Source organism: Myotis davidii, unplaced genomic scaffold, assembly GCF_000327345.1.
Source record: "Myotis davidii unplaced genomic scaffold, ASM32734v1 scaffold677, whole genome shotgun sequence".
NCBI classification, from domain to species: Eukaryota; Metazoa; Chordata; class Mammalia; order Chiroptera; family Vespertilionidae; genus Myotis; species Myotis davidii.
The window spans coordinates 549363-562548 of NW_006288363.1; the positions used below are offsets into that span (position 1 = coordinate 549363).

General features: G+C 42.5%; 1 protein-coding gene across 1 annotated transcript in view; it reads left to right on the plus strand.

Annotated features, from left to right (window-relative positions):
• SH3RF3 (SH3 domain containing ring finger 3) overlaps nucleotides 1-13186 on the plus strand; it is a 284548-nt gene that overhangs the window by 246670 nt on the left and 24692 nt on the right. The window contains exon 11 of the mRNA XM_006760235.2: nucleotides 12244-12578. Coding sequence (XP_006760298.1) covers nucleotides 12244-12578 — 335 coding nt within the window. The remainder of the gene's footprint in view (nucleotides 1-12243; nucleotides 12579-13186) is intronic.

Below are 13186 nucleotides of genomic sequence, written 5' to 3' on the forward strand. Positions count from 1 at the left end.
ACTTACCCTGTCCTGGAAACTGAAACTGATGAGCAATTTATATATTTGGCTGCAGCAGGAGGACCGAGTGCACTGATAAGATTAACAGCCTCAGTTAAGCGGTGTGGCTAGGTGGGCTCTGGCTCTGTGGGGAGATTCCGTTGGGGGCACCTGCGATGGGGCAGGGAGAGTGGGAAAGGCTTCTCTAAAGAGTCTATCCCAGAATGAGCAGCAGAGTGACACTCAGGTAGGAACAGAGAAGGGTGCCATTTGAAGCAGGAGGAAAGGAACATCGAATAGAAGTGGCAGAAAGCAGTCTTCTTCAACCAGCAGCAAGAAGTTCAGTAAAGACCGAGCTGACGGAGGCCTGGCTGAAGGTGTGACTTGGGAGTCGGCAGGCCTATTTTGAATGCTGGGGCTGCCGTGGCCCCACTGTCTTCTGCTGAAAGACGCACTTACCTCCACGGACACTGTGAAGGCATTGACATGGCATATACAGTATGTACGCAGTACACTGCAGCTGTTTTATTGTTCTGTTAGAGAATAAGAATATTATTGGAGTACTAGATGCATGAGAGTAAGAAGAAAACATGAGTTACCACAGGACCAGGGGTTGTATTCTCTCTTGAAGGCAGTGGGGACCCACCATGAGACTTGAAGCCCGAGGGTTGACACTGTAGTGAATGTTAGCAGGCACAGCAGGGAGAAGAGGTGGTGTGGGCAGTCTGAGGCCTGGAGCCAGGAGAAAGGGGTTGCTGTGCCAGGTGAGGTGGCGAGGGCCTGGATCCAGTGGGTGGAACTGGGACAAGATAATAAGCTGCTCAGGAGGCAGAGTGGGTGTGACTTGGAGATGCTCTGGGTGGAAGTGCTCAGGGGAGTGAGGAACCAAGTCCCGTTCTCAGCTGGCACCAGTGGACTCGGGGGATGACAATGGCATCCCCTGACCTAGAAAAGACCAGAACAGGACTTGTTGATAGAGGAAGATAATGACATGTGGCTTTGGGAGATGCAGTGGGTGCTAGTCACACTGTGGCCCACTGGTTGATTTGGAACTGCCTCCCTAAGGGGGACTCCCATCCCGTGTACGAGTCCTGCCTGCCATGGTAGGAGGCAGCCCCTGCTTCCTCAGCCGCCTGTCAGGCCAGGTGCAGACACTCACCTGGACTCTATGTGTGTCCTCCAGTCAGATGCCAGGAATGTGAGATGCCGCGTGGATCCCTTTGGGGATTCAGGAGATGGTGAAAACATCCTGGCTTTTCAGGGGCCGCAGGTGGACTTGCAGTGCACAGTTCCCGATCACCAGTGGGTGCAGGGTGGACTTCGGATGCCTGTGTCTGGCATGCTGGGTGGTGTCTGTGTCCAGCAGTCATGGGATCTGGCCCAGGGAAGCCTCATGGATGGGTTGGGCACTTCCCTGGCTGGAGAGCCTCCGAGACTGACCCTGCAGTCCCTGTGAGTGCCTAGCAGTCTTTCATATGTAACTGAATTCTGTGTCTGGTCGCTCTGGCCGCCGGGGGCTGGGGAAGAACTGGCTGTCTATGCACTGAAGGAGTTTGGCAATCGCATCATCTGATGCCAGACCTCCTAGCCCCAGCTGCTACCTTCTGATCAGCTATGCTTCTGGCTTAAGTTCATCTGACGCTGCTGAGTGGGCGCCTCCAGCTGAGGCCCTTGTAGTAGCCAAGTGTTGGAGTGAACCCACAGCAGAGCTTCTTGACTGGGGTTCTACTCCAAAATACCCATCTCCTTGGCCCTTGGAGGACCTGGGAAGGACCTGGGGCACCTAAAGTCTCAGACCAGGTCCCTTCAGGTCCCACTCCCCCATACAGATATTTCTGTGTGCACCACCACAGCCCTGCTTCTCACTGAGAGTGCACACCCAGCACAGCAGCCCTGGGTTCTCTGCAAAAAATGCCAGTATAATGTCCTTTCTATGCCATGGCTTGCTCACAACTTCCCAGTTCCAAGAAAAAAAATGAGACCTGCTGGCCATTTCTCCCTCTGCAGAATAACAAGCTGAATCCAAAGGAATTGGCATGGCCAGGGCAGGACAACATTGTATCTCAGCCATCCATCACCATAGTAACTACCATGGTGGAACAAGCTTTCTCTTCCATCAGTTTAATTCTAGAGATGGGAAGAGTGGCGCACAGGGTGTAAAATATTTTGCCAATTGCATTCCAAACCTAATACTTGTCCCCACATTATTGCTGTCACAGCCAGGTTAAAGAAAGGCTCCTACTGCATCTTATCAATAAATTAAATGCCACTGAGTTCCCACAGCACTTTCCACTTTACTCTGCATTTTGCAAGAGAGAGAACAAAAAACTGTTGACAGTACAAGTAATGTATTGTCAGGGCTGCAATTACCCATCTTAGTAGACCCCGACCTAGGCAGTTGAGAGGCATTTCATTAGTGCACTCATCTCGAGCCAAAGTCAGGGAGTTTGACAAAAGCATCCAATATGATTTGTTCTACTTAACTAATGTAACTCCTTTTTTAAAGGGCAGTTCTCCCCATTAAGTATAGTGTCCACATAGCCTCATATCAGTGCTTAGTAGGGGCAAGAGCCCTGTGCAGCCATATATTCATCAGCAAACAGTACTGAAAAAGAACTCTGTACACACCAGGCTCTGCTGGGGTCTGGAAATGCAGAGAAGAACCAGATGGACCCTTTTTCCACCCCCGATTAGGGATAAGGGGAAGGGAACTTTCAGTAGATTTTGAAAACCACTAGGATGGAAGGTATTAAGAAAGCGTGGAGAGATAGTGTACTCAGTCTGGAAGGAAAGTAGGAGAGAGATGGAAGAGGTTTATGGAAAGTTTTCAAGAGGAGGTGACACTGCCTTGAATTAAAGCAGAGAGGACATTGGGGCAGAGGGACTGGTGAGGGCACAGGCATGGTGATGATGAAGACCAGTCCCTGCTGTGGTAGCCTCACGGAGTTGATGTGACTGACAAAAAGCATGGAAGGAGAACAATAGTAACTCTCTCTCTACTGAAGCAAAATTTGCTTTTCGATCCCAAAGATGAGTAGATGAACATGCAGTGGTGGATGATGTGATAGTGAAGCTAGAGCAGGACTAAAACCAGGTCCGGGGGAAGAACAAGGAATGCAGGAGGGTATGTACCTGTCTTGTGGTAACACTGAAAAGGTGTGCAGGGGCAGACCATGAGGTTCTTTTAGGCTATGTCAAGGAATTTCAGTTTTTATCCTAAGGGCAAAGGAGCATATTAAAGGGTTTTCAGTAATAGATATAATCATATTTTTTATCTAAAAGATAAAGTAAGACTTTTCTCAATTTTAGTTATTTATTTTATATTTTATTAAAGTTGAGATACAATATTATATTTTTTTCAGGAGTACAACATAGTGATTTGACATTTATATCCTATACTAGAGGCTCAGTGCATGAAATTCATGCACGGGGGGGTGGGGGTGGGCTCAGCCTGGCCTGCACCCTCTCTCAATCTGGGACCCCTCAGGTAAAGTCCCTAGGCCTGACCAGTGATCAGGGCCTATCAGGGCTTTCCTTCCCTGTGGGGCAATCGATAGTGGAGCCCCCAGATCGATTGCCCCACAGAGGGAGGCCCTGCCCATCCACGGCAGCACCACCAGCCGGGTGGCCTGAGCCTCCAGACCACCATGGTGGGGTGATCAATCAGGGGTCGGGGGGAGGGCAGATACACAGGATGACTGGCTCAGAGGAACTAACTATTCAGCCAAAAGCCCTAAGCTGGGCTCATGGCTGGCAAGTGAAACAGTGATGGCAGGAGCCTCTCCTGCCTCCGTGGCAGTTGGACATCCCCTGAAGACTCCTGGACTGCTAGAGGGTGCAGGCCAGGCTGAGGGACCAGCCCCTGAGTGCACGAATTTTGTGCACCGGGCCTCTAGTGTCTTATAATATGATCACCACACTAAGGCAAGTACCCATCTGTCATACAAAGTTATGGCAATAGAATTAACTGTTCTATATTTCCTCATGACATATATTTTCTTATAACTGGAAGTGTGTACCTCTTATTCCCCTTCACCTTATTCACCCCATCCTGCTACCCTCTGGCAATCATCAGCTTGTTCTCTGTTTCTATTGGTCTGTTTTTGTTTAGTCATTTATTTTCTGTTTTTAAATTCCTCATATCAATGAAATCATATGGCATTTGTTTTTCTCTGACTTATTTTACCCACTTTGTCCATCCATGTTGTCTCAAATGGCAATATTTCATACATTTCATTCTTTCTTGGCCTGCTTAATATTCCACTGTATATATTATACATCTTATATAAATACTTATACATATATATGTATATCATATCTTCTTTATCCATTTCTCTATCAATGAAAACCTAGATTGCTTTTTCATGGCTATTGTAAATGCTACAATAAACATAGAGTTACACATATCTCTTTAAATTAACGTTTTCATTTCCAGTGGGAAGGTAAATCCTGTCCTCATTACATTATCTTAGCCATAAGCAGAAATCTAGTTTCATATGACGCAGTATTAAATACCCAGACATGGAATTTTGTGTCATATGAAACTAGATTTCTGCTTATGGCCAAGATAAAGTAATGAGGACAGGATTTACCTTCCCAGTGGAAATAACCAAAAAAAGCAGATAAATTTATAAAGCAAGAGTTTGTGAGACAATAGATATCAGAAAACCACAGAAATGATTCAATTAAAATGATGAACACAGAGGTGGGCCCAGCACACTGCCTAGAGAAGATTTCAGACTGCAGCACAAAGAGGAAACTTCCAAGGGTGCAGGGCATCCCTCTGGGTAGTTCACTGAGAACTAATCAGCATATGCATGTGAGGAGACTACCCAGAGCCAAGCAAAGAGTGCAAGGAAGGATAAGTGCTGTTAGTGCTATCATTGTGGGCATACAAAGGAGCAGGAAAATATGAGCAACAACAAAGAGATAAATCAATCAACCTAAACTGACCCAGAACCAATATAGATGTTAGAATTAGCAGACAAAGACATTGAAGACAGATACTATAGTTGCATTCCATATATTAGAAAGTTGAGATTTTAAAGGTATTTATAAGACCCAATCAAACTTCTAGGAATAAAAACTATAGTGTGTGGAGATCAAAAATATGGGCCCAGCTGGTGTGGCTCAGTGGTTGAGCGGTGATCTATGAACCAGAAGGTCACAGTTCGATTCCTGGTCAGAGCACATGCCCAGGTGGTGGGCTATATCCCCAGTAGGGGTCATGCAAGAGGCAGGTGGTCCATGATTCTCTCTCATCATTGATATTTCTATCTATCTCTCTTCCTCTCTCTGAAATCAATAAAAATGTATTTTAAAAAAGAATATACTTGATGGAATTAATGTGAAATTAGACTCTGCTGAAGAAAACATTAGTGAACTTGAAGGTATAGTAATAAAAACTATGAAAAATGAAACACAAAAGAGAATTTTAAAAAATGAAAACAGCATCAGTGAACAACAGGACAACTTCAAGTGGTTTAATATACATGTGATTGAAGTCCCCAAATTAGAGAAGAAAAAAGTGAGAGAAAAATTATTTGAAAAAATAACGATCCAAATTGTTCTAAATTTGATGAAAACTAGAGACTCATAGATTAATGACAGTTGTTGAACCCCAAGCATAAGAAACAAGTAGAAAACTATATCATGAAAAAAACTCTAATCACTGTAATTTTTTTCTGTGACAAAGAAAATCTTAAAAGCATCCAGAAAAAAAAAAGATACATAAAGTAAGAAAAAATTAGGATGACATTAGATTTCTCATCATGAACATGTCAGGTGAAAAGACATTTAAAAACTGAAAGAAGTACTGAAAAAATAAGTCTGTCAAGTTCAGATTCTATACCCAGAAAAAATACCTTTAAAAAGTGAAAGAAAAATAAAGAATTATATAGATATAGAAACGATTTCATCATTAGTAGACCCACCCTATGAGAAATGTTAAAGTTCTTTAGGAAGAAGAAAAATGATACCAAATGGAAATTGGGATCTATACAAAGTAACAAAGAGCACTAGAAATGGTAACTACATACATAAATATATAAGATTTTTAATATTATTTAAATATCTTTTTTTTTAACCCCCTACCTGATACTCCAACCAACTGAGCCACACTGGCCAAGGCTTATATAAATATCTTTAAAACATAACTGAGTGTTTAAAAAAAACAACAATGCAGTTTGAAGTTTAAAACATGTGAAAGTAAAAGGTATAATAGCAAATGCATTAAGGTTAGGAGGGAAGAAATGGAAATACTGTATACTATTGTGAAGTATTATAAGTATATTCTTAGACTACATGTAAAGAGTTATCAAATCAATTACAGTTAGGCTATGTTAAATTAAAGATGTAAGCAATCACTAAATATGAAAATGAAGAGTTATGACAAATAAGGTAACAGAAAAAATAAAATGTAATCATAAGACTTCCAATAACCCAGAAGAAACCTTAAAAAGAGGGGAAAGAAAACAAATAATACATAGGTCAAATATAAAACATGTAGTAAATTGCAGGCTTAAAACTAGTCATATAAATAATTTCATTAAATATATATGGTCTAAATAACCCCAAATAGAATGCATAGATTGTCAGTTATTATTAAAAAAAAAAAAAAGACAAGACCCAAACAAATGCTGCAAACAGGAAATAGATTTTAATACTTTAAATATAAAAATGCAAATAATGGATAGTAAAAGGATAGAACAATATATATAATCAATTGCCATTATTCATCATAGTTATAGTCTACTAGAGGCCTGGTGCATAAAATTCGTGCACCGTGAGGGGGACATGTCCTTTAGCCCAGCCTTCACCCTCTCCGATCTGGGTCCTCTCAGCCTGTGGGATCAGGCCTAAACCAGCAGTCAGACATCCCTCTCACAATCCGGGACCTCTGGCTCCCAACCACTTGCCTGCCAGCCTGCCTGATTGCCCCTAGCTGCTTCTGCCTTCCAGCCTGATCACCCCCTAACCACTCCCCTGCTGGCCTGATCGCTCCCAACTGCCCTCCATTGCAGGCCCAGTCACCCCCAACTGCCCTCCCCTACTGGCCTGGTCACCCCTATCTGCCCTCCCCTGCTGACCATCTTATGGTGGCCATCTTGTGTGAGGATGTGATGGTCAATTTGCATATTACCTCTTTGTTATATAGGATAAAGTTTTTTGTGGAAGAGCCACACTCAAGGGGCCAAAGAGCCGCATGTGGCTCACGAGCCGCAGTTTGCCAACCACTGCTAGACCAATATTACTGAGTGAATACTCAACTATTTCACCTAAGTGAAATATGTGTGTGTAGCTCACGTAGATTTTAATCTTAAATGTTCTATTTTCTTTATCTTACAAAAGAGAAAATGTGGTTTGGAAGTATTAAGTCACTTGCCTGAGGCCACCCCACTAATAGGTGACAGGGTCAAGATTCAACCCATCCGACCTCCCCAGAGCTGGAGCTTCTTGTGCTGCACTGCCTGTGCCCCTCCTGTCTCTCTGCCCCTGGGCATCTCTGTATGAGCTGAAATGAGAAGGAAGAGCATCACCTTGGTGCACCTCTGCTGGAAACAAGTGCGTGGGTGACTTGTATTATTTGCTAATCTGTGCATGTCTGAGAGTGACTGCAAAAGCACCAGAGGTTGCAAATCAATCTTAGCTAGTAGCTGAATTTGCAAATACAGAATCTGTGAACAATGAGGTTTGACTACCATGCTGATACTAATCAAAAGAAATGTGGTTTGGTCATATTAATATAAAACCGAGTAGAATTCAGAACAGAGAATGTTATTACTAAAAAAAAAGTCAATTTTACAATGGTAAAAGAGTTGGTTCATCAAAGGGACTAAATATTTATGCTTCAAATAACAGAGCCTCAAATAAATAAGCAATTACTGATAGAGCTGTAGGGAGATATAAACAGATAAACCTGCAACTGCAGTCAGAGGTTACAATCCTTCTTTCAATAATGGATACAAGCATATTATTGGTAAGAACATTAGAACAACACATAACCAGCTTGACTAAATTGACATTTACGGAATACTCCACCAAACAGCAAAATACACACTTCTTCAGGTGCACACATTTCCCAGATAGACCATATTCTGGGCCATAATATTTAAACCTCATATTTTAAAAATTTAAAGTCACTCAAACTATATTTTCTGACTACAATAAAGTTTAATTAGAAATTAATAACACAAAGATATCTCTAAATATTTGAAAACTAAATGGCATACTTCAAAATTACCCAGAGATCGAAAGGAAATCAAAGTAGTAATAGCATTTTGAAGTGAATGGAAATAAAAACACACCATATCAAAATTTGGAAATTTATATCACTAAACATCTATATTAGAAAAAGAAAAAAAAATCTTAAATCAATTACCTGTTTCACTTTAAGAAACTAGAATAAAAAACAAAGAAAAATATCTTTCTGCCAATACACTCAACAAATTAGACAAATAAATAAATTCCTTTAAATACAGAAATTAATAAACTTAAAGAAGTTAATAATCTTATAGACCAATCCTTATTACAGAAATTGAATTAGTTAAAAACCTCCCATAAAGAAATCTTCAGGCCTAAGTGGCTTTATTGGTGAAATATACCTAATGGTCAAGGAAGAAATTTTAACAATTCTTTGGGAACTCTTCCAGAAAATTGAAGAAAAAAAGAAAAAGAAAATATTTCCTAACTCTATCTGTAAGGCTAGCATTACCCTCATACTAAAAGCAGACAAAAACATTAAAATAAAACTATAGACCAGTGGTCTGCAAACTGCGGCTTGCAAGCCACATGCGGCTCTTTGGCCCCTTGAGTGTGGCTCTTCCACAAAATACCACGTGCAGGCACGCATGTACAGCGCGATTGAAACTTCATGGCCCATGCGCAGAAGTCCGTATTTTGTGGAAGAGCCACACTCAAGGGGCCAAAGAGCCGCATGTGGCTCACGAGTCACAGTTTGCCGACCACTGCTAGACCAATATTACTCATAATCATAAATAAATTCTAAACAATTTTAACAAGTAAAATACAGCAATAAATAAAAAGGATACTAATACAACATGACCAAGTAGGGTTTATCCCAGGAATACAAGGTTTCATTAACGTTTAATTGATATAATTCACTTATTAATAAACTAAAAGAGAAAAATAACATGGTCAGTCGAATAGATGTGGGGTGGGGGAAGATTTGACCAAATTTATCATCCATTCCTAATAAAAACTCTCATAAAATGAGAAAACAGAAGTGAACTTCTTCAACTTGATAAAGGGCATCTATGAAAGCCCACAGCTAGCATTTAACTTGTTGTGAAAGACTGAGAACTTGTCCCTGAGAGCAGGATCGAGACAAGGATGCCCACTCTGGACATTTCTATTCAATATTGTATTATAACTTCTAACCCAAGAGGTTAGTAATGAGAAAGAAGTAAATGGCATACAGATTGGAAAGGAGGGAGCTAAACTATCTCAGTTTGCAGGGTACATTATCATATAGAGAGAACCCTAAGGAACACACACACACACACACACACACACACACAGCTCTTTGTTTTTCTTTTTTTTGGTAACAGATGAGTTAAGCAAGGTGCAGGACACAAATTAATACACAAAAATCAATTGTATTTTTACATACTAGTAGTGAATAGTTGAAATTAACATTTAAAAAATAACAATAGCAATTTTATAGCATCAAAAATATAATATACTTAGGGACAAATGTGATCAAAGATGAAGAACTATACACTGAAAACTACAAAGTATTGCTAAGAGAAATTGAAGAATAACTAAATAAGTAGAGAGATGACTAAGAATATTCGCGAGTGAGAAGACTTAATATATTAAAGTGTTTATTTTCCCAAAATTGGCCTATAGATTCAATCGAATACCAATCAAAACCCCACCCAACTTTTTAATAGAAATTGACAGTCTGAATCTCAAATTCACATAAGCATGCAAAGGGCCTAGAAGAGTAAAGGGCAGCCTTGAAAAGAGCAACAAATTTGAAAGGCTAACACTGATTTCAAGACATTATAAAACTATAATAATCAAGACAGTGTGATATTGTTGTAAAGGCAAACAACTAGATCAATGGATTCTTTTTCTAAAAATAGATGAAGCCATAACTGGGGTTTTCCAGATAATATGTGATGGATTGATCGAGTAAGACACCATATTTCTGTGGAATGAGAAATGGCGGGATGACCCCTGGATAGTATGGAAGAATGAGTTTATGTAGAACTCCCCTACTTTCTCTGTTCTAAACACAGAGAGTTTGCTTGTTTGTTTTTAAAACTTTTTAAAAGTCAACTCTATGGATGTAAACAAAGTGGAACACACAACAGCAGGTGGGATTCAAGTGCTAGCCTACAGGCTCCAGGGTGGAAAACAGGTGCTGTGAGCTGACTTTCAACACCTGCAAGAGCGTATGGGCAGGAGCTCGAGGCAAGTATCAGGGGACCAGACCCAACCTCTCCTGGGGGCATGTGCAATACTGAGCACTGCGGAAGGCGTGGAGAGAAGAGAGTCCCACCTGAGCACAGAGCTGAGTGTGGCTCTGGCCTGAGGACTAGGTCTTCACCATCCCTGGGAGAACAGAAATCAAGTGATCCTGTTACACTGGTTCTGAGAGGAGGCCCTAGAGGTCCATGTAGAAGAGCGACAAGACTGCAGACCCAGAGAAGTAAACCAGGGCAGAAACAACAGCAATAAGACACGCCCCTGCTCAGATGAACTAAAAATCTCAGGGCTGGGACAGCTAATGCATAAAGGATAGCCAGTAAACTTAAGAAATGAGAGGGAAATAAAAGAGAAATCTAAAGAAGTCACTGATGTCAGTATATTTAAGATCCTCTAACAGGAAATAGAAGAAATAGCATCCACCCTCTAAAAAAGGAGAAGACAGGGTGGTGAAGAAAAAAGAGATGGATAGCTATGAATCAGAAATTGTTTGATACAAAAAGAAGCAACTTGAAATTTTGGAAAGAGAAAATATATTTATTTAATTACAGAACTCCATGGTGACATAAACTCTAGACTAGACTCAGTTGAAGTTAGAAATTTGTGACACTGGAAAGCCATACAAAGGATTTTATCTGCTGATACAGTCCTTATTTTGTAGTGTTTTAGTAAGGAGATGTGCAGTCAGGTAGAAGCTAGCCAGAGGTGGAGGCGAGCTATGACAGCGCTCAGCAGAAGAACCGGAAGCCACCCTACAGGGTTTTCAGGACCCAAGTGCCATTGCCCTTCCCTGGCTGAGCTGTCACCTCCCGTTACAGGCTGCTGAGCTGGGCAGCAGGGGAGAAGCAGATAAATGACTGATTACTTCAGGGAGATTAAGTGACCGCAGTGGCTTCATCAATCTGCATCATTGCCTAACCCTGTCTTTCTTTGAAAGGAGGAGCCACGTTGAGGAAGGATCCAAAGCCATCCCAAATTCTGAGTAGTTTTTTAAAGCCATGAATAAGCCTTCCTCTATCTCACCTCCTGGAAAGAGAGGATGGCTGCTAGCACACTGTCAGAGGAAGGGATTGCTTGTGCGGGGAGCCGGGCAGGTGTCTGAGTGTGCACTTTGTCCAAGGTGGGGGCTGAGAACATGGCTTCGTTGCTTGTATATTTCCATGTTGCTGAGGCCATGCATGCCACAAAGCCTGGCACTGGAACACTGCGACAGTGAGGCATCCCTCTTCGCTGGTTTACAAGGCCAACACACCGGAACTGAGCAGTGCGGCATTAGAGGGACACTTGGTGTGAAGTGATGTCGGCTACCACCCACGAAGTCTCTTTTTAGGCCAGACCCACCTGCCTAGAACTCTGTCCCTATGGTGTGGCCCATTCTCTCCCCTATTTGTTTCTGTAATTAGTAAGGAAAGGGTTCTTCAAAATTACTAACGCAAGCTGTAGTAGGATTCATTTTAACATGGCTCTGTGTTTGGAAGGAACTCTATTTTTCTTTAGAGTCCTAGATCTTTTTAAAATATATATATTTTTTTATTGATTTCAGAGAGGAAGGGAGAGGGAGAGAGAGAGAGAAACATCAATGATGAGTGAGAATCATTGATTGGCTGCCTCCTGCATGTCCCCTACTGGGGATCAAGCCCACAACCTGGGCATGTGCCCTGATCCGGGAATCAAACCATAACCTCCTGGTTCATAGTCTCAGTTGTACAGAGACTGGGCAGATTGTTCTCAGGAAAGAGTCTATTGCAATTGCATGGCAGGTTTCAAACTAAACTTTCTACTCACTGTTTCTCCCACCCTGTGCTCCAGCTGCCCTCTCCTCTGCTCAGGCTCAGGACCAACCAACCACCATGGTGTCACCCCTGTGCACCCAGAACTCCCCGTCCCGCCTGCCCACTGCCAGCCTCAGGCCCCACTCCATGGTGTCCCTGCAGCACCTCCACCAGCCCCCAGTGCAGACCATCACTGGTGCCCAGTGCCCCTGGCCAGCCATCCCTCTCACGTCAGCGGCATCAGCTGTTACACCTCCCAATGTCACTGCTGCCAACCTCAACGGGGAGGCCGGAGTGGGGACCATCAGTGGCCTGTCTACATCCAGCCCCACCAATGTGGGATGCAAACCAGATGAGAAGAAAACTGAAAAGGTAAGCAGCCCATCCTGGGTGAGCTGGTTATTATAACTCTTTGGCAACCCTGGTCCAGCTGGTTATTGTAAGTCTTGGGCACCAGACACCAAAGACATTTTGTGCAATTAAGGCTTTAAGGTGGGCCCCAGGCACATGGCAGACAGGGAGGCAGACAAGCAAACAGCTGGTTGTCACAGTGGAAACTAGGCAGGCCGCAGGTCCAACTAACTGAGCCCAACTACCATTTTTATGCAAATCAGAAAAATGTGTTTCTCCTCAAGATGTGTTCAGCCATCTATTGGAAAATCATTGTGCTATCCTCATTTTGTTAGAACAATACTCTTCTTGCCATGCACCAGGATATCCTATCTAATAAAAGAGAAACATGCTAATTAGGGTACCACCGCTACCCTTCCCATTGGCTAATCAGGGCAATATGCAAATTAACTGCCAGCCAAGATGGCAGCCGGAAGCCAGGCAGCTTAAAGTGAACATGAGGCTTGCTTGCTTCAGTGACAGAGGACTCCAACATTCCCAGCCTGCCGCTGCAGGCCTCTGAGCTGCAACTCTAAGAACTATGTAACAAATATAGAAGCTAAACAAAACCCCAGAAACCTGCTTTAGTC